The sequence below is a fragment of the Podarcis gaigeae genome, assembly GCF_964106915.1.
Source record: "Podarcis gaigeae genome assembly, chromosome: 13".
Lineage (NCBI taxonomy): Eukaryota > Metazoa > Chordata > Lepidosauria > Squamata > Lacertidae > Podarcis > Podarcis gaigeae.
In genome coordinates this window covers 11,372,104-11,392,485 of record NC_139689.1, presented here as the reverse complement: position 1 = coordinate 11,392,485, position 20,382 = coordinate 11,372,104, and the positions used below count along the sequence as shown (strand labels likewise).

General features: G+C 48.6%; 1 protein-coding gene across 4 annotated transcripts in view; it reads right to left on the bottom strand.

The window, feature by feature from the left end:
- Positions 1-4,039: 4,039 nt before the first annotated feature.
- The window catches only part of CHD8 (chromodomain helicase DNA binding protein 8), a 65,096-nt gene continuing 48,753 nt past the window's right edge, over positions 4,040-20,382 (bottom strand). For all 4 annotated transcript variants that reach the window (XM_083706482.1, XM_083706485.1, XM_083706483.1 and 1 more), the window contains 12 exons: positions 20,165-20,279; positions 19,886-19,961; positions 19,032-19,086; positions 18,689-18,884; positions 16,739-16,947; positions 15,089-15,676; positions 14,066-14,214; positions 11,196-11,447; positions 9,108-9,215; positions 8,819-8,998; positions 6,699-6,821; positions 4,040-5,411 (listed from right to left, as the gene is read on the bottom strand). In XM_083706482.1, coding sequence (XP_083562608.1) covers positions 4,914-5,411; positions 6,699-6,821; positions 8,819-8,998; positions 9,108-9,215; positions 11,196-11,447; positions 14,066-14,214; positions 15,089-15,676; positions 16,739-16,947; positions 18,689-18,884; positions 19,032-19,086; positions 19,886-19,961; positions 20,165-20,279 — 2,549 coding nt within the window. In that variant the 3' untranslated portion in view covers positions 4,040-4,913. The remainder of the gene's footprint in view (positions 5,412-6,698; positions 6,822-8,818; positions 8,999-9,107; positions 9,216-11,195; positions 11,448-14,065; positions 14,215-15,088; positions 15,677-16,738; positions 16,948-18,688; positions 18,885-19,031; positions 19,087-19,885; positions 19,962-20,164; positions 20,280-20,382) is intronic.

Genomic DNA, 20,382 nt, shown 5'->3' with positions numbered 1-20,382 from the left:
ATAAGGAATTGAAAGTGACATTCAGTGAATGGATAGTTACAGAAAGTTGTTACTGTTGCCTTGTAGTTGAGCTCTATATAAGTAGGTTGGCTGAACCCTTCAGCCCAGTTCTGTTCTGGCCTGTGAATAAATAAGAGCTGTCTGAAGAATCGCTGTGTCGTCTGAAATGTTCACCCACAACTTAACGCAGAGCGTAGCCCTCTCCTCCGTGAATTCATCTAGCCTTCTTTTAAAGCTGTGCAAATTGGTGGTCATCACTGCCTTCCGTGGGAGTGAGTTCTATCGTTTCTATGCGCGACGATGTCCTTTCTTTTGCCCATCCTGAATCTTCCAACATTTAGTGTCATCGAATGTCAAGTTCTATTATAAAAGAGGGAGAAAAAGGTCTCTATCCACTTTCAACATGGCATGCACAAATTTTATAAACTTCTACCACCTCTTAATCGTTTGGCTACGAGATTGTCTTAAAATATTGTTTTGTTTTGACCTACAAATGTAAAGGAAGAAGCAAACATCTGAGTAAAGTAGAGCAGAAGAGGTAGATTGGGTGGCGGAAACTCATTGCTCACTTTACATCAGGTGTAGGGAACTTCTGACCTTCCAGCTGTTGCTGAATTACAGCTCCCATCATCCCTGGCCACTGGCCAGGCTACTTGGGACTGATGGGAAGTGTAATTCAGCTACAGCAAGAAGGCCAACCATTTGTCCAAACCTGCTTTACAGGAACTGCTAGATATCCTACAAAACCAATGGTACCCAAATGAAATCTGGGCCAAAGTTTCTACCATTGGAAGACTTTAGCCTATAACTTCTCTTCAAGAAAATTCTGCCAACAGTGTCCAAAAAGCTGCCAGCACTAGCCCAGGAAAAGTTCAAGCTGTTGGCTGCAGTTGACAGAGCTGACGGTCAAGACACCCACAGGAGAGTTATTCAAAACAAAATTTGCCTTCAAAATAAGAGCAAGCATGACAAAAACAGAAGTAAAATGAAGTCTATGCACAAGAGCATATGGCCGCTTGACGAAAAGCTTGCCATGTTCCATCTCAGTAAGCATGTGTAGTGAAAGAAAAAAGGAGGCTGTGGTCTGGTTTTGGCAGATGATTAGGCCCCTACACTAGATAAAAATTGGCTACAAGCACACCCAAGGCAATAATAATGCTCCTGATGTAAAAACTGGGGGTTTGGCTTTCGCTGCCCAATTCCTCATGGGACTCTTGAGTCCCTTAAGTCCGTGATCGGTCAGAGAAGGATGGATGGAGGCAGGATCCAGTAGAAAACAAGGCAGATATTTTTCTGTTTCCTCAGAGTTCCCTCCCCTCCTTCGAAGGAGGGAGAGACCATGAACAAAAGTGTGCAGGAACCTTTAAAGATTTTTGACATTGTCCAATCCCCTTAGTCAAAGAACACCCCAAAATCATCCATCTATCACAGGAAGCTGGTCTGCAGCAGAAATCCTGTCTGCTAGGATACCTAAAAACGGTCGCCGATTGCATTGCCTGGCCATTCTTTTGTGGTTAATACTTTAGCTCCTGGATCCAGGTCACAGGCTCACCCTATTCATACACAAATATGCCGTTAAAACAGGATTTGTAAGTGAAAAGACAATGGGGAGGCTTTCCCCATTTGCCTCCCTTACTGCAGAGGAATATTTGGGGTCATTGGGAGAGTCAAAATGGCTTCAGGATTGCTCTCCTGTACTATTTCAGCCACATGATTTATATATTTAGATGTGTGCGCATTTATGAATATTTATTCTATATTTGAGACCTTAGAATTCTTATAACACACCTTTGTCCGTTAAAAGCCAGTGCTTAGTGTGTGTACAAAGTGTACAATTGTACAAAGTGCCATAATTTTTATTTTTAGTCCATGGCACCTGTTGTGTTCTGGCACCCACAGCTCTTTTATCAAGCGATGAATGCCGGCACCTCATTTTTAACCAAACGAAATCACCAATGTATTTGCTGCTTGAACTTTGAAGCACCACTAGGGTCTAGCTCATTCCGTTAGAAGCGTTATGCTAGCTCTTAAAAGGCAGATCAGGTCTTGGGGTGGGGCAGGGTGGGAAAAGAAAAGTTTTAAGCTCAAAGCTAGCTGCCCTAGAAAGGCAGCTCTCTACCACTGCCTATAGCGACTGTCAGTTTCTCTCCACAATTTCAGATGGGGGGCTTTTCCCCAGCCCTACTTGGAGATGCCAGAGATTGAACCAGTAATGAGCAGCAACTATAAGCCATAATATTTGGACTCTGCATGCGAGATGCTGGGCTCAAATGGCTGATCACACGTTTTGGCTCTGGGTCCCTTCTTTCAAGGTGCTTTATGCCTGAACTGGTGCAGGTAGCCAGCAAAAGGAGGGATGGATATTCTGTCTTGAATCCAAGCCATTGTTCCAAACAAAGCAGCATCATATCTGACAGCTAAACTTTCAAAGAGGATCAGATAAATCTATGGAAGACTCACACTTTTAGCCACGAGAGCTGTGTTTCACCACAGCTGTCAAGAGGCAGCATGCCTCTGAATGCCAGTTGTAGGGAATCACAAGAGCTGAGAATGCTGTTGTGCTCCTATAGGCAACTGCTTGGCCACTGTGAGAACAGGATGCTTTGGCCTGATGCCACAGGGCTCTCAAGTTCGCACCTTACAGCAACTTGCAAATAAAGGAAGAGGCAGCATGGGAAAATTGCTTGGCTGAAAAATCATCCTTGCAGTTTGTTTGTTTTCTAAAGGGAGAAGCAGCCTGGGTAGCTCAGTTGCTTAGAGTGTGCTGCTGCTAACACCATGACTGCACCACGATCCCCGTATGGGACAGGTGCATATTCCTGCGTCGCAGGGGGTTGAACTAGATGACTCTCAGGGTCCCCCCCTCCAACTTTACAATTTTGATTCTCAGTGGGAGAGCTATAATCCATCTATTGAAACACAGGAAGTTGTACTGAGTCAGACCACTGGTCCACCAAGCTTGATATTGTCGACACTGGCTGGCACTGGGTCTTCAGAGTTTCCAGCAGGCATCTCTCCCAACCCTACTTGGAGATGTAGGCAACTGAACCTGGGACATTCTACACGCAAAGCAGAAGCTCCTCCGCTGAGCTGTGGCCCTTCTGATGGAGGGTAGGCATTTCAGGATCAGAGCAAAAACAGGGCACTGTGAAGGATGCTCCGAGGCACATGTGCTGAAGGACACAGTGGACATTATTGCCTGGAAAACATGCCAAAAAATTGGTAGGGAGAGTTTGAGGGTATGAAATAATAATTAAAAAAAGGTTGTTACAACACAGGAGGCTAACTTACACCATATCAGACTACTGGACAGTCTAGCTCTGTATTGTACACTGCCTGGCAGCACCTTCCCTGGGTATGAAAGAGGATCTTCCTTCTCCAAGCCTTTGACTGAACTTGGGACCTTTAGTGTACAAAGCATGAGTTCTGCTACTAGAACAGGTATGAGTAGTCCCAAACAGATATACAGTGGTACCTCGGGTTACAGACACTTCAGGTTACAGACTCCACTAACCCAGAAATAGTACCTCGGGTTAAGAACTTTGCTTCAGGATGAGAACAGAAATTGTGTGGCAGCAGCAGGAGGCCCCATTAGCTAAAGTGGTACTTCAGGTTAAGAACGGTTTCAGGTTAAGAAGGGACCTCCAGAACGAATTAAGTTCTTAACCCGAGGTACCACTGTACTTTCTCTTAGGTAGTGGGGGGGGGAGGCGCTGTCTAGATCCTAAGTCTTTACTTCAGTGGTGTCCAAACTTTTTTCAAAGAGGGCCAGGTTTGATGAAGTGAAGGGCCGTGAAGGCCGACCAAAGGACCAACCAAAGTTGTTGACCTTTTCTTTTTTAAGGATCGAAGTTGTAGAGGTTTTTTGGTGGGATTTTACCCCAGGAAATAAACTGCTACAGGGGTCGGATTAAACCGACTGGCGGGCCGGATTAGGCCCCCGAAACGGACTTTGGACATGCCTGCTTTACTTGGGCTTTGCATGACTCTTTATTTGCAAGGACAAAGAGGGAGAGAAACACACACCAGACAACACAGATGCACGTCCCAATTCTCAGGAAGATTTTTATGCAATTGATACAACAGCATGGAGGAGTAGGATGGGGGGTGGAATTGGTTTTTTTTTCTCTTCCGTGTGTGTGTGTGTGCATTTTGTTCCTTTTATTAAAAAATGAAAGAAAAAAAGGAGAAATCCAGCTACAGGAAGCTCTACCTTCTCTTCCCCCCACAGCCCCTTGCCACCCCACCCCCCAAAAACCCACCCTCCGTGACTTGACTCCCCCACAAGTTCAACCCCACAGCCTCGGCCATATTACACAAGACATATTACATATTTATAAATATAAACCCCACCCACATGGAGACAGGGGGACGGAGAGAAAGGGCGAGCCCCCACCCTCTTTTCGCATTTATGTTACAGCACATGAACCTGGGGTGGAGGGGAGAGGGAGGGAGGAGGGAGGGAAGGGCAGGAGAGAAATGGAACAGGCTGTGGGGGGAGAGCCAAAAGGGGAGTGGGGCAAGGGGAGAAGAGGAGCTGCTAACTATACCCAGATCGTCTCGACTAGACAGGGCCCCCGCTGTGGTCTTGCTGCCCAGGCAGATCAAGATTGCAGCTCACAAGAACAGTTTCACAATGGATACCAAATGCCGGCAGGGCTCGCCAACCAAACCAACAGCCATATTTTGTTTTTTAAAAAAAGAAAAACAGTAAGCCACGCAAGGAGAGTGGTTGCCTAACCGGACCTTCCCGGGCTGGAAGGAACCTCTTTGTTTTTTGCCCTTCCCGCAAGCCACGTGTGTGTCGGAACGAGGGAGAGCCCAACTGTCAAATTCAACAATGAGGAGACGGCTAAGTCCCAGCCAACTGGACCCTGTTTTGCGTCCTGCCCATTTGCGGGCGCGAAAAATGCTCAGTCGTCGCCCTCCTCGTCGCCCTCCTCGCTGGAGTCGGAGTTGGCCGGCATCATGGGGTCGTCGTCGAGCAAGGAGAAGTCCCGCTCCGAGCTGGCGTAGCCCTGAGACAAGTCGTCCATCTCGTCTTCCTCGTCGTCCTCGTCCACGGCCTGTGGGTGGCCCAGGTGCAAGGCACCCGTGGCGTAGCCGGGGTGGCCCAGGCCGGGGTGGAGCAGGGCTGCGGCAGCGGAGGACGAGGCGGCGGAGGCGGAGGCGGCAGCGGCGGCAGTCGAAAAGGGCATGTACTGTAAGGGAGAGCCGTGGGCCGTGCTGGCCTGGAAGTGGGCATGGTGCAAGGAGAGGGGCCCCGCGGCGCCCAGCTGGACCCGCCCGGCACCCATCAGAGCCATCATGTTGGAAAACTCCATGGGGGTCTGGCGGCCCCGCTTCTGGGCACTCTCGGCCCCAACTGGTCCAGGAAGGAGGCGGTTCATGGTGGGATCGGGCAGGAAGCTCTAGGGAGAAAGAAAATACAACATTGCATTGCAGGGGGTGGAACTAGGGGGCCCTTTGCATCCCTTCCAACTCCACAGTTCTATGATTCTAACACTTGGATGAAGCAAAATCTAGTAGCTATTCCCTTCCCTTCCATCTTTATTGCCTGCCTCAAACTGTCTTCATGCGTGCCATTTGTAGGGCATGTCTCTATACAGATCACCAGGGAGAATGCAAAACTTCCTCATACTGGTATTTATTTTTATTTTTTTAAAAAAAGCATAAAGCAAAACTGTGAAGGGCATGAGTTTTTTCAGCTGCCATTTTTAACAGCAAATAAAAACCAAGACTCAAAACTGAGAGTATAGAGAAGCTCAATTTTAAGTGACCAGTGTTTGAAGAGATCAATTGTTATCTGTTTGGACTATATGTTGGCCTCACATTATTACCGAATGGCTATAGAAAGAAACCAGAAGCCTTTTTTGCTAGCTATAATAGAACAGGAAATTCCAGATAATGCAATAAAGAAACCAGTGGTTGTTTAAATTAATAGAGTACGCTGAACTTGCCATTATGATGGCCAAAGAAATACAAGAAAGACAGTGATAAGTGAGTGGGAACAACTAGAAAGGTATTTAAAACGGAGTGGTATAAATATAAATCTACAAGCAGGGATTGATTTATGAGCACCAGCAAACAAAACAGGGTTAAGAATAGAGGGGGAAAGAGGGGGAATTCCAAGGAGTTGTAGCAAACCAAAGAGGTAAGATAGGATGTCAAGGAAAGATAGGTTGAGAAGTCCATGAATAGTCAGAGAGGAGAGGATGAATGTATGAAAACAAATCTAATCAAATGTGATAAAAAACTGCATGCATGCATGCATAAATAATATAGAAAGAAGTTTAATGCACCCATACACATTTGTTTTTGGCTCTTGCAAGTGCTGCATGACAGTGTCTTGCATGAGGATCAGGTTCTGGGGGTAGCGCATATACACGAAACTGCGTATATAAGCAACCTTAGCTTCCTGAGTTCTGTGCTGAGTGGGCATTGCTCACCAAGTATCCCAGAGTATCTCTGGTAAGCGAGGTGGAGAGCTTAAAAGCTACTTCCACGCCCGCGCAAAAAGTGCTTTTAAGCTCGCCGCCTTCTGTGCATTTGTGTGATTTCAACCACGTAAGCATGCCCAAGTTGCAATTGCACTGCATATGCTGAAAGCTTCGCGAATCAGCAACTTGTTTTGCTTGGCTCGAGAAGCTGACTGGGCCACTGCAAAGAGCGAGAGGGAACACCTGTAGTTTAATCACCTTCTTGCCGTTAGCGGAGATGCTGGCTGCCTGCATCCGCTCCAGACCCATCAGGCAGGCCGGCTCTATCGGAACAGGCTTGGGAAAGCGAGGCCACCTATGCTTCCGCCGCTCCTCCATGTACTGGCGAGAGGAAAAAAGAGATAAGAGTTAGTCGCTGTCCCGTGGAGCAAGGGTGGGCCGTGTGTCTCTGAACCCTAGAGACTCAGAAAAGGTTTGTTTCAGTTGTTTTGTACAAAATCAGGCTCTCCTCTACAGATTGCTATCAGAAAGAGGGCATTGTAATCTGTACCAGGATCCCCTATGCTGACGGGAAGCAGAGGCAGAGAGAGCACAAATTACTTGGATCAACAGGGAAATCTCAAGGAGTTCAAATCAATGAGCACTGGGACAGTCTTAACATCTCAACCTACCTAAAAAAGGTCACAGTGAGGATAAAATGGGAGCAAAGGAGAGAACAGCCACTTGTGCTACCCTGAGATTATTAGAAGATATAAATGATAATACAGTCGTACCTTGGAAGCCAAATGCCTTGCGAGTCGAACGTTTTGGCTCCCGAACGCCACAAACCCAGAAGTGAATGCTCCGGTTTGCAAATGTTCTTTGGAAGCCGAACATCCGACACGGCTTCTGATTGTGTGCAGGAAGCTCCTGCAGCCAATGGGAAGTCGCGCCTTGGTTATCCAACGTTTTGGAAGTCAAACGGACTTCCAGAATGGATTCTGTTTAACTTCCAAGGTACAACTGTAATAAGTGAGTAAATATCCCAGTCAAGGAAACCAGAAATGGACATGCCAAATGTTGACTTGGGGGCCTGGCACCCGAAGTTGGAATGAAAAGATGTTTGAGAGGCTTAACATCCAAGGAGGCCTACCTAGGGCCATAGTTCAGCTGCAAAGCAAAAGGTGCCAGGTTCAATCCTCAGTATCCCCAGGTTGGCTGGGAGAAACTCCTATATGAAACCCTGGAGAGCTGTTGCCAGTCAGTGTGGACAAAGCTGAATGAGATGGAGCAAGGGTCTGGACTCGGTAAAAGGCAGAAGCTTGCTATGTTCCTGGAGTTCTTAGTACTATCATTTGGGCACCAGATAGACAATTTCCCCTGGCTTTTAAGAACTGTTAATGAAAGCATTCTTTCATTGATGAAAATCCTTTTTGATTTTACCATGTATTCAAAATACCTGCTGTTGTTGAATCTGCATGCATTGTTGTTTTTATCAATGGTCCTTTTTGTTTCTTACTACTGCCATGCCACTCTTGGGGAGAGAAAACTATGTTGAGCGTGGAACAAATGGGAACATAGGAAGCTGCCTTTGACCAGGGACCACTGGGTTCCTCCAGTTCAGTACTGTTGATGATGTTGTTGTTGTTGTTGTTGAGTCATTTAGTCGTGTCCAACTCTTCATGACCCCATGGACCAGAGCACGCCAGGCACTCCTGTCTTCCACTGCCTCCCGCAGTTTGGTCAAACTCATGTTTGTAGCTTCTAGAACACTGTCCAACCATCTCGTCCTCTGTCGTCCCCTTCTTCCTGTGCCCTCAATCTTTCCCAACATCAGGGTCTTTTCCAGGGAGTCTTCTCTTCTCATGAGGTGGCCAAAGTATTGGAGCCTCAGCTTCACGACCTGTCCTTCCAGTGAGCACTCAGGGCTAATTTCCTTAAGAATGGATGCGTTTGATTTTCTTGCAGTCCATGGGACTCTCAAGAGTCTCCTCCAGCATCATAATTCAAAAGCATCAATTCTTCGGCGATCAGCCTTCTTTATGGTCCAGCTCTCACTTCCATACATCACTACTGGGAAAACCATAGCTTCAACTATATGGACTTTTGTTGGCAAGGTGATGTCTCTGCTTTTTAAGATGCTGTCTAGGTTTGCCATCGCTTTTCTCCCAAGGAGCAGTTCAGTACTATCCATACTAATTGGCAGTGGCTGCCCAGGAATTCAAGACAGGGGAGATCTCTACCTGGAAATGATGGGGACTGAACCTGTGACTTCTGTATGCAAGGCAGACGCCCTACCACTCAGCTAGGGGGCCCTCCCTTGTTCACTGGGGAAGGGAACATGGAGGTCTGAAAAGCCCGGAATCAGGAGAGGAGGAGGTGGGTCTGCAAACACTCACCGCCAAGAAGCGAGGATCGACAGCGTACTCTGGGTGGGCCTGCAGCCACACCTCAAGGTCAGCTCGCCGGGGGGCTGCGTCACCCACCAAAAGTGTCCCGTCAGTCTTGTTCACCACCGGGATACGGGCCTCGAGGTCGATATCGGGGCCTCTTAGTGCCTCCAGACACTGCAGCTCCAGCTGAGATCCGAGAGAGATGGTAAGACGGGAAAGAAAAAGGGAAGGTGCCCCACCAAAACATTTCCCTCCACTCCCCATGCTCTGGACAGCAAAGGCTCCCATCTCTTACCTCCACCATCTTCTTGCTGCTCTTCTTCTGAGTGAGAGCGGGGCGGTCGCGCATAGTGCCGTTGGGGACCAGTTTGTGCTTCTGGAAGGTCAGCTTGATTCCCTCTTCCTAGGGACAGCACGAGAGGTTAGGCCAAAGAGGGGGAAATGCTGAATGGAAGATGAAACTGATGGACTATGCAGAATTAGATAAACTAACAGGAAGGATTCGAAACCTGCGCGACCAGAGATTCTCAGAAGACGGGAGTAAATTTATGGACTATTTGAAAAGTACTGTATTTTTCGCTCTATAAGACGCACCAGACCACAGGACGCACCTAGTTTTTGGAGGAGGAAAACAAGAAAAAAATTATTCTGAATGTCAGAAGCCAGAACAGCAAGAGGTATTGCAGTCTGCGCAGTAAAAGCAGCAATCCCTCTTGCTGTTCTGGCTTCTGGGATAGCTGCGCAGCCTGCATTCGCTCCATAAGACGCGCACACATTTCCCCTTACTTTTTAGGAGGGAAAAAGTGTGTCTTATAGAGCAAAAAATACTGTAATTGTGATGAACAGATCAAGCTAGTAGGTTTGCAGGACGTTTTTAAGGTGAATTATTTGAAATACTGCAAAAAAGACAATGAGAATTATTAGTTAAGGATAATTAAAGGTAATATGAAATTAAGAAATGCATAATAAGTGATAAAGAACAGAAAATCATCAGAGGCATTGACGGAAGTCCAAAACTATTGTATAAGATGAGAAGGTATGTTGTATGAACGTTGGAATTAATATGTTAAAAAATAAAAAGGTATATATAAAAAAAGCATGGGGAAATGCTTTTGACCCAAGGGCGGCACTTATGATGGGGGCAGGTATGGGACTAAATTTGCTTTAAGGAAAAGGGAGGCAGGCAAAGACAACCTCACAGCTTACTCTGCAGTAAGACTGTCTCCTCCATCCCTATCTCCTGGCCAACTGTGGGAAGGATCCTGATGCTTCTTATACTTTGCGACTGTAGTCTTACGGATGTGTTTCAACATAGCCTGTAAGCAACCTTGTAAGAATTGAGATCCCTGTATGAGACAGCTGTATATTCCTGCACTGCCCCAGGGTACCTTCCGACTCTTTAATTCTTTGATTACAGGAAGTACTTCCACCCACCACCCAAAATTCCCATCTATACTGAGCCTCAACAGAAAGCAAGGCTATTTCTCCGTCACTTCCTCCACTGATGCTTCCCTAAAATGGAGTACCTTTGAGCATGAGATCAGAGGGAATTGACACAGCTCCCCAAAAATATTAAGTATGAAGAAAACCGGCCACTTCAGTCTTGTGTATTGTGAAAGCAACCAAGAAAACCTCTCCTGCGTTTGACATATCCGGACTGCAAAGGAGGGCTTGGCTACATCTTCAGCCTTGGCAAAACCCCTGGGAAGAGACTGATAACGGCTCCTTTTTCAAGTGGGAAAGCGAGGCCAAAATAGTATGAGGCCCAAGGCAGAGACCAGGGCAAAAGCAAGGCCTGCTTCCCTAAAGGAGCTTCCCCAACCTGGTGCCCTCCCAGATGCTGCTGAATAGCAACTCCCACCAGGTCACGGAGAATGGGAGTTGTTGTAGACTAGTGTTTCCCAAACTTTAGTCTCCAGCTATTGTTGGACTACAAATCCCATCATCCCTAGCTAACAAGACCAGTGGTCAAGGATGATGGGAATTGTAGTCCAAAAACAGCTGGAGACCAAAGTTTGGGAAACACTGCCGTAGACCAACTTCTGGAGAGCACTAGGTTGGCAAAGCATCCGTTTACTGTATTTTAATTTGTTGTTTTTTTAAAAAAAATCTGATTTCAATATTTCACTTCTCTTTCATTCCACTGATCCTTAACCAACAGGTTTTTTTAAAAAAATAAGGCCGTACAATGGAGGCGCCTCAGTGCAAAAAAGTGAAATTGCTTCATCCATCTCCGGACCAAAGCCTCGGCTCTGCTCAGGGGAGATTCGGTATTAGCATGGCAAGTCATCACAGGCAAATCTCCCTGGCATATGTCGCCAGCCTGAACATCAGGGGGGCGGACGTCGGCTGCTCTGCCACCCTCAGCCCAACTGGCACTCACATCTTTGATCTGCACGGTAAACTCCTTCTCTTGCCCGCTGTGCCGGAGGCGGGTGAAGGAGGCGGCCCCTTCTTCTTGCGACGCCAGGGGGCAGATGTGGGGGATGGGAGAGCTGGTGTACTCCCCGTGCAGGCGGGGGAGGCCTTCTCCCTGCATGAGGCAGGATCCCACCTGGCCCTGCTGCGCTGTCGGCCATTTCCCAGAGAGCACGGCTTGACATACCAAGTCGATGCGGTTGATGAGCACTCGGTCCTGGCAGAAGGAAGAGAACAAGAGGTTGTCAGGACTGACCACAGGCAGAGCACATCCTCCAGGTTGACTTTGGCACTCCTCCATCTGGAAACTGGGTCATCCCAAACCCCCTCCCAAACCCCCTCCCTTCCCCTTTTAGGGACAGAAGCCCATTTATCTAGGGGATAAGGGTTCATCAATAAAGACCTGGTTATGTTTAGAATGATAGCGCATAGGGAAATGTTCCCTGATACCAAGATGAGGGATTCTATGGAATGCAGATAGAGAATTGATAAGAATAATGATCTGTTGTGACCTTGATGGAAGCGTACAATAGACGAGCCTTCTTGTGTTTTGGCTCATTTTCCTCTTTTCCCCCTCTTTTTTCTTTTTCTCCCCCCCCCTTCCCGCCTCCGCCTTTCCTTTCCTTTTTCTTTTTTCTTCCCTATAATGGCTTATGTTCTATGCCATGTACTTTGCAATTTTTTGTAGTTTTTTTTAGCTTTTCCCATTATTATTATTATTATTATTATTAAGGATTTTTCTTTTGTAATTTTGGTTGTTTATATTTATCTGTATTTGTTTAAAGCAAAATAAAAGTTGTTTTTTTTAAAAAAAAAGCCCATTTTTGCCTTGTTACTGATCTTCGCAAATTGCTCTGGGATCAGTCTGTGGATAATTATTTCTTACAGGAACTATGCAAACATCCGTTTCTTTCACAACCTTAGAGCAGCTTCTGGAGAACAGCAGATTATTAGGCACTGGCTGACTTGGGAGGGCTGTGTACAAGCTGTGCTGAAAGGAACCCAAATCTGCTTGGCAGGGGATAGAATTTGTGAAACTGGGGTGCTACCACTAAGAAGGCCCTCTCTCTCATAACCAATTGCTGCATCTCAGACTCAGGTTCACGAAACAAAGGTTTTAAAAAGAGAGGTCTGCTGACTGGGGGTCCCCAATGAAATGCCAAACAAACATGGGCTTTAAGTGAAAACTAGGCTTTTGCTGCTACAAGCGGACGCAGGGACAGTTTCCTGAAAAATGAGAAGACAACTGCAATGGCGTACAAATAAGCAGCACTCTTGTACAAGTCTGGCCACAAGAATTCATTCTATAGCAGTTACAACCCACAAATCTAAGACAATCAGCAATCTTTTCGCTCCTCTGAATCGCGCTCCCCAACTTTCACATTTTAATAATATATTACTGAACTTAAGGACAATGAAGAATACCTCTTTAGTAAGCATGCATTCATCAACATCTTCATTCATTAGCTGTCTACATTGTTCAGTCCACCCTTATTCAATAGTTTAAGATTAAATGTAACTGCAGTGCCTAGCTGATTTCTTGCATTCCTCCAGGGCGCCAGAGTACTGGTTGCTATGGTTATTATCTTTAAACTGAGTTCCCTCTCCCCGTGGGGAAGGGTTAGTGCAAGTTCACACAGTTATACTAAGATAAAAACTACCAAGAAAATGGGAGTCTTTGAGAAAATGCAGAAGAAGTTTTCTCCTTCACGTGGACAAGCTGGGACAGAGGCAGGTGTTCCTTTTGGTACCCTCTCCCTAAGTCGTGTAGGACAAATGTGGGGAACCTTTAGCCTGCCAGATGTTGTTGAACTACACTCTCTGGGCCATTGGCCATGCTTCTTGGGGCTGATGGAAGTTGTAGTTTAGCAACATCTGGGAGGACGAAAGGTTCCTCCCCTCCTTAGCATAAGGTTTTAAAAAGACAAATGGCGGTGCTTTGAACTAGGAACCACTGAAAAAGATGTGCAAGCATTCAGTTAGATACTTTTCCACTGACTGACTGGTCCACTTCCAATAGCCTAAAAAACGACACTGGAACGGCCAGGACAGGACAGTTCAGTTGGTTAGAGTGTGGTGCTGGTAACACCAAGGTTGCAGGTTCAATCCCCACGAGGGACAGCGGCATATTCTTGCATTTCAGGGGGTTGGACTAGCCTATGCTAGTTCCTACACCCCCTCACCTCCCACCTCCCCCGATTTCTTCAGCCAGGCAAGCAGGAAAACATTGCTAGAGTCCAAAGACACATTCCAGCCAGGGAAAAGACACTTAAAAGAGGGTGTGAGCTGGGGCAGAGTCCCCACGGGCCAGAGAAGAGGGGGCTGGAGTGCTGCACAGCTTGGCTCTTCGGCCTGAGATTCCCTCATCCGTGCCCTGGACCCCTGGCGATCCAATTCGGGATGCACTTAGATGGAGCTTGTCCCCCACTCCAGCACAACTTAAAGGTAAAGGGACCCCTAACCATTAGGTCCAGTCGTGGCCGACTCTGGGGTTGCGGTGCTCATCTCGCTTTATTGACCAAGGGAGCCAGCATACAGCTTCCGGGTCATGTGTCCAGCATGACTAAGCTGCTTCTGGCGAACCAGAGCAGCGCACGGAAACGCCGTTTACCTTCCCACCGGAGCGGTACCTATTTATCTACTTGCACTGTGAGGTGCTTTTGAGCTGCTAGGTTGGCAGAAGCAGGGACTGAGCAACGGGAGCTCACCCCGTCACGGGGATTTGAACCGCCGACCTTCTGATCGGCAAATCCTAGGCTCTGTGGTTTAACCCACAGCGACACTCCAGCACAACTTACAGAGCCACAAACCACCTCCCTCTGCTCAGCCTGTTACCTTTGGCCACTCGTGGGCCCGCTGGCGCTCCTGCAACAGCAGGTCAGAGGCGCTGGGCTGTGGGGAGTTGCCCTCGTGGGAGGTGGGCAGAGAGAGAAGCGACGACTCTTCCTCCTCAAACAGCTTCCCGCCACAAGAGGCCTCTTCGCCTGGCAGGGAAGAAGACGGGGGGGGGGGGAGGGGAGAAAGAGCCTGAGACGTGCCGCCGTGGAGAAACACATAATGAAAACAGGCAGAGATGTCAACCTACACAAAGCCTGGTTGAGGGGCATTTTTTTGTCCAGCCTGAGGATGGGAACGCTCTTTACCTAGAGGAGACAGTGCAATAGCTGGAATGAAAAAGCATGGGGCCACCCCCTAGCACAGCATGCCATTTTAGGGGGATAAACGTTAACCTTTGCACATTTCCTCAGCGAGCGGTCTTTCAAATATGTTTTGGGGTGTGGGGAATTCAAATCTGCTATTATTTTTGTGAATGGACAACGTTTAGCTTGGTATGCCTGCATTTGATGAAGAAGCACATAAAACTGCTTTTGGAAAACCAAAGAATGTTAATTTGACCTTCTGAAAAACTCAGGTGATAACAAAAGTAATTTTAATACTGTAACTGCAAGTACTTGGCAATCATTTGTAATGATTCACACACGTCTTACTTGCCAAGCAAAACTAAATTATCTTCATTTAACCAAAATACATTTTGAATACCCAAGTTGTGTTTCCCAATTTTTAGCACCCCTCGTTTTGGAAATTTGAGAGTAGGAAAATCCGACACGCCGAAACGCCCCAGGAAGGACGCATGCAGGGTGACTGTGGCGTGCAATCGTTTCTGAAAGGGCATGGGTCTGAGTGCAAATAAGAAGCCACCTTCGCTGGTCTGTGCCTAAACAGGACACCACTGGGGACCCTTCTGTACACCCATCTTGATTTCCACAATGGAAGAACAGGTGGGGATTCACATCTTCCAGTGGAGAGGTCAGAGGATAAAAGGGGGGAGGCAGAAAACCCCTTGGGAAAATTCCTCACCGTCACTATCATCTGAGCACCCCGAAGTAGAAGAGCAAGACGAAGAAGCGGAGATCTTGCTGAGGTCCAGCTCCGAGTCCGAGTCGTCCACCGATTCAACTTTAATGGGGAGGGCTGTGGGCTGTTGTCGCGGAGTGGGGAGCTCATGCAAGGGCGGCGGCAAGAGCAGGGGGGCAGGAGGAGCGGCCGCTGTCACCACGGCAGCCCCGGAAAGAGGCAGCCCCAAAGGCTGTGGCGGGGGAGGCGGCGGGGGTGGCGGCGGCAGCGTCCCTGTGCTCCCCGCCCGACTGTGCATGTGGTTGAGTCGAGCGGCCAAGAAGGAGAAGTCCGGGTCCTGCATGATGGTGGCGTCGGTCTGGCTGAGGCCGTGGCGGGCCACGCCACGCAGCAACTCTCCGTCGTGGCGCCCGCATTGCCACCAGGGAGGCATTTCGGGGCCCGGGGGCTGGCAGAGGGCGAGGCGCTCTTCCAAGAGCGGGTGGCACAGGACTTGCTCCCGCAGGCGCCGCAAGAGGTCAATGCGGTACAGGGTGCGCGAGGCCCTCTCCTCCGTGATGGGCTCAATGAACAGTGTCGGGTCTGGAGACTCTGGGAGGGAGAAGGGGGAAGGGTGTATTACTTAACAAGAGGGAGGCACATGGACGGATGCTCCCTCCAGCTCATGCTAAAGTAGGGATTACATTACTTCATTTTATCGTATTTTATGTATGACGTACATGTGCTAAAAAACCAGTGGAACTGAGATTTAACCTTTTCATTTTATCCACCTCGCAATTCAAGACATTGGCATTTACTGCTGTATTTTCTTCTCCAAATGCAGTGGTACCTTGGTTCCTGAACAGCTTGGCTCCCGGACAAATCGGCTCCCGAACGTCGCAAACCCGGAAGTGTTCCGGTATGCAAACCTTTTTTGGAAGCTGAACATCTGTTTCAGCTGTTGGCATTGTTTCCGGGGCCAATCAGAAGCCGTGCCTTGGTATGCGAAAGTTTTGAAAGACAAACGGACTTCCAGAATGGATTGAGTTTGGGAACCAAGGTACCACTGTAGGTGAAAACTCAAAAAGGGAAAGGAAAAAAGGAGGGGTGGTCAGCTGAGTCCAGAGAGTAGCATGCCAGAAGGGCCTGCATCTCAGCAGGAGAGCATCTGCCTTGCATGCAGAAGGGCCCAGGTTCAATCCCTGGCTTCTTCAGGTAGGGCTGGGGTTTCCCCTGCCTTAAATCCTAGGGAGCCAAGCCACTGAGTACGAACAATACTGATCTGACTCAGTGTAAGACAGTTTCCAATGTTGCTATGGAAGCGCTGGTTGGGGATGGAGGTGGGTAGGCAACACAAACGGGCAAGGACTATGATTTGAAGGAGCTGGAAGGAAGAAGAGACTATACCCACGGCTGACCTCCCACTCACCATCCACAGAAACAACTGCACATTCTGGCAGGCGAAGAGATGGCAAGGAAGGCAGATCAAACTCTGATTGGACCAGCCACTCTATAGCTTACATCTCAACCTTGTGCCCTCTGGGTGTCTTTGGAACTCCAACTCCCATCAGCCTTGGCCAGCCTGGTCAATGGCCAGGAGTGCTGGGATTTGTAGCCCAGTGCCATCTGGTTGCGGAGGGACACCTCCCACCCACCGGGACACCCGGTACTAACCATCGCTTGCTGCAGGAGGCAGCCGGCACACTTGCCGGCACATGGCCACGAAGCCGTGGAAATACTTGGCGAGGCTCTCGTCCGTCTTCTTCTCCAGCCGGGCCATGGCCCGGAAGCGGCCCCAGTGGAAGCGCATGGTGTCCGGGTCATACTCCACCCCGAACGTGGAGACGACGCGGTAGAAGTCAGATTGCTCTCGGCGTGTCCACCTTTGGAGGAGAGGTAGGGTTGAGGAAGAGCAAACCCGCTAGATGTCTCCGTAGGAGAACCTCCAACCAAACCAATCCCAAGTCTCCATCCCTCTCCTAAGCCAATGGCTGGCTGATGCAGGGGCGGGGCTAAGCAACCACTTCCTGGTTCACCAATCAGGAAGATCAGATGGCACTGGCAGGTACCAGGGACAAGTGTCCTGCCCCCCCCAAAAAAATTCCCATTGGTGATCCCACACTTTTAGGACTCCCATCCTGTGAGTTCCATTCTGCCCTCGTGCTCTCCCCATTTTGACAAAGAGCACTGAAAACGTCTCTCTTTTCTAGTATTTTTACTGAATATTCTTTTTATGAATAATCCCTACTGGTTTTCAACAGTTCATCCTGGTGCACGCTTGAGGATTTAAAAAATAAAATAAAAATAACAATGGGTGGATTTGGTTTTTTAAAAACTTTTTTATTGCTTTATGTCTTTTTTCTTGTTGCCTTGGAAGGATTGGCACCCTAAAAAGTAGGATAGAAAGTAAAGGGTCATAGCCAAGGTTAATCCTACTCAGAGTTGACCCATTAAAATTAATGGATGTTCAGTAGGTCTACTCACGAGTAGGGTTTCCCTGGCCAAGACTATAACCCAAAGGTTCTGATTTTTATTTTTTTACTTACAGTGGTGCCTCGCAAGACGAAATTAATTCGTTCCGCAAGTTTTCTCGTCTTGCGAGTTTTTCGTCTTGCGAAGCACGGTTTCCCATAGGAATGCATTAAAAATCAATTAATGCGTTCCTATGGAAACCGCCTTCAGACCAGGTCTGGGACAGTCTGTCCCCCGACCCCTTCTGAAGGCGGGGGGGGGGGGGGACAAGGGCTTTCCTTCCCACCCCCAGCATTTTAAAAAACCCCGGGACAGCATTTTAAAATGCTGGCGGGCTCCGCTGTCCCAGAGCGATTTAAAAGCCCCCGGGAAGGCAGGCAGGGGGGACAAAGACTTTTGCCCCCCGCCCGCCTTCAAAAGAGGTCCTGGACCTCTTCTGAAGGCGGGCGGGGGGCGAAGGTCTTTGCTCCCCTCCGCCTGCCTTCAAAAGCCGTCCGCTCTCCCGGGAAGGCAGGCAGGGGGGAGCAAAGACTTTTGCCCCGCCGGCCTTCAGAAGAGGTCCTGCCTTCAAAAGCCGTCCAGGATAGCGGGGGAGCAAAGCCTTTCAGACCCCGCCGGCCTTCCTGGACCTCTTCTGAAGGCCGGAGGGGGGGGGAAAGGCTTTGCTCCCCACCGCCAGCATTTAAAAGAGGTCCCCGGAGATTTCCCTATGGGCTTTCTTCTTGCGAAGCAAGCCCATAAGGAAATTCGTCTTGCGAAGTGCCTCAAAAAACGGAAAACCCTTTCGTCTTGCGGGTTTTTCGTCTTGCGAGGCATTCGTCTTGCGGGGCACCACTGTATATGCAAATCCACCCAATCAACCAACCGACTCTCTAGTGGGGTAACCCTAAACATGATTATTCAGAAGCAAGTCCCAACCAACTCAATGGAACCTACTCCTTGGTATGTGCGCTTGGCACTGAACCTTAAGATTTACTTAATTGGGCGTTGCAGTCCTACTAAACAGAATGTCCCCATCGTCTTCATGAAGTAACGCTACGCCTGTTTCAGGGACCCTGAGCATTTCTGGCTCTGGAACTGGGGGTCACCTCAGCCCAGGCTACTGTGAAGACGTGCCCCTCGCGGCCTCGCGGCCAATCCCGGAGCGTTTACCTCTGTTGCTTCTCTCGCCGCACCATCTCCTTCAGCTTGAATGCGGCCTCACAGCGCCGCCGCCGCCGGTCCCCTCGTTCCGCCGCCTCCATCTTGAGCTGCTCGCGTTTGTAGCTCCGCTGGAAGGCGGTGATCAGCCTTCGCAAGCGAGCCGTGATGGCCGAGGCTGGGGGCCAGAATAGGTTCCCCGGCTGACCTGAAGGGAAGGCGCAAGCTGCGTCACGGCAATTCCTGTCCCCCTTGGCACCACAGCCGACACACAGCTAGTACCCCCCCTATTCCCCCCAAAAGCATTGTTTCCATCGCCTCCTTTGACAAGCACTTTCAGCCAGCAAGTATTTACCTTCTTCACCGTCTACCACAGATATTTCCTCATCCATCATCATCAGTGGGTCACCCTGCGGCAGAGAGACTGGTTTCAGAAATAAGGGCATTTATTCTGACTAGATACTCCAACCATAGAGGGGCCACATCCAGAACATATCACCAAAATGAAAAAGAGACCCCCCTCCCCTAAAAATATATATCCTTTTTAAAAATCAAGCTCCTAATACAAATTCTTGGTGGCCTTCAATCAACAGGCAAAATCTGATTCATTTTAATGTCTGACCTACTGGGCTGATTTGTTTGGTATGTGCTATTCTGCATTCAAACCAGTATTTCCAATTTAATTTTGCTTCCATTTTTACCTACTCTTATCTGATTTTGTTGTCATATTGCTTACTTGTTTGTAATATTTTAAATTTTTATGCTGGATTTTATTGCCATTAGGTGCATTGGGTGTATAATACATGTAACCAATAACTTAATATTAGCTTAATATCTATAAAATATACATGGGGGGGGGGCAACAGATTTCTTTTTACTTTTTTTAAGTCTGTGGGCACATCAAGATTTTTGAACACCAACACCACTGGTCATTCCTCTCCTCTCCCCGAAGGAGAAGAAAGTGAACCCAGAAATGCACTTCCTTTTTCAAAATGACCTAGTAGAGTTAATTTGAGCCTTGAAAAGCACATAGAGGTGAAAGAAGAAGTGGGGCAGAGTGTCACTCTTCCCACGTCCCCTCTAGCCACCATCACCCGTTTAAGACTAACGGGGCTGTAGAGCTCAGAGCCTTTGTGAGAAGCTGGGAACCAGGTGAAGGGGGCGACATACTGTTTGTGGCTCCCATACTGTGCTGGCTCAGGATCTCACCTCATCATCCGGCTCCTTGGCGGGGCCTCCCACTGGTTTGTACTCCGGGTCCTCGCAGTCCTTGTCGAAATCGACCCTGCCAGCAAGAGGGGATAGAACTGGTTCGTCATTTCTGCTGCAATCTCAGCTCTCCTCCAATCCCCTTCATACAGACACACCTCAGGTCTTCCTGCGAGAAGCAAGCTGAACTCACGGACACCCGGTGCCTCGGTATTAGCATGGCAAGTCATCACAGGTGTGCTTCTTCAAGCCCCCCCTCCCCCCGCACCAGCTACTCACCCCTCTCCCACATCCAGGCGATGCTCGGCGGCGATGGCCTTTTCGTCAGGGCGGCCAGCCTTCTCCAGGAAGCAGAGCGCAGGATCCGCTCGCATGGTGTTGTACTTCTCGTAGCCTGAAAGGGGTGCCAGAGGGATGAGAGATTTCGGGGTTTGCCTGCACCCAATCTCAGAGAAGATCCACGGACCTTCGATTCAATACTGTCATCTTTATTTAAT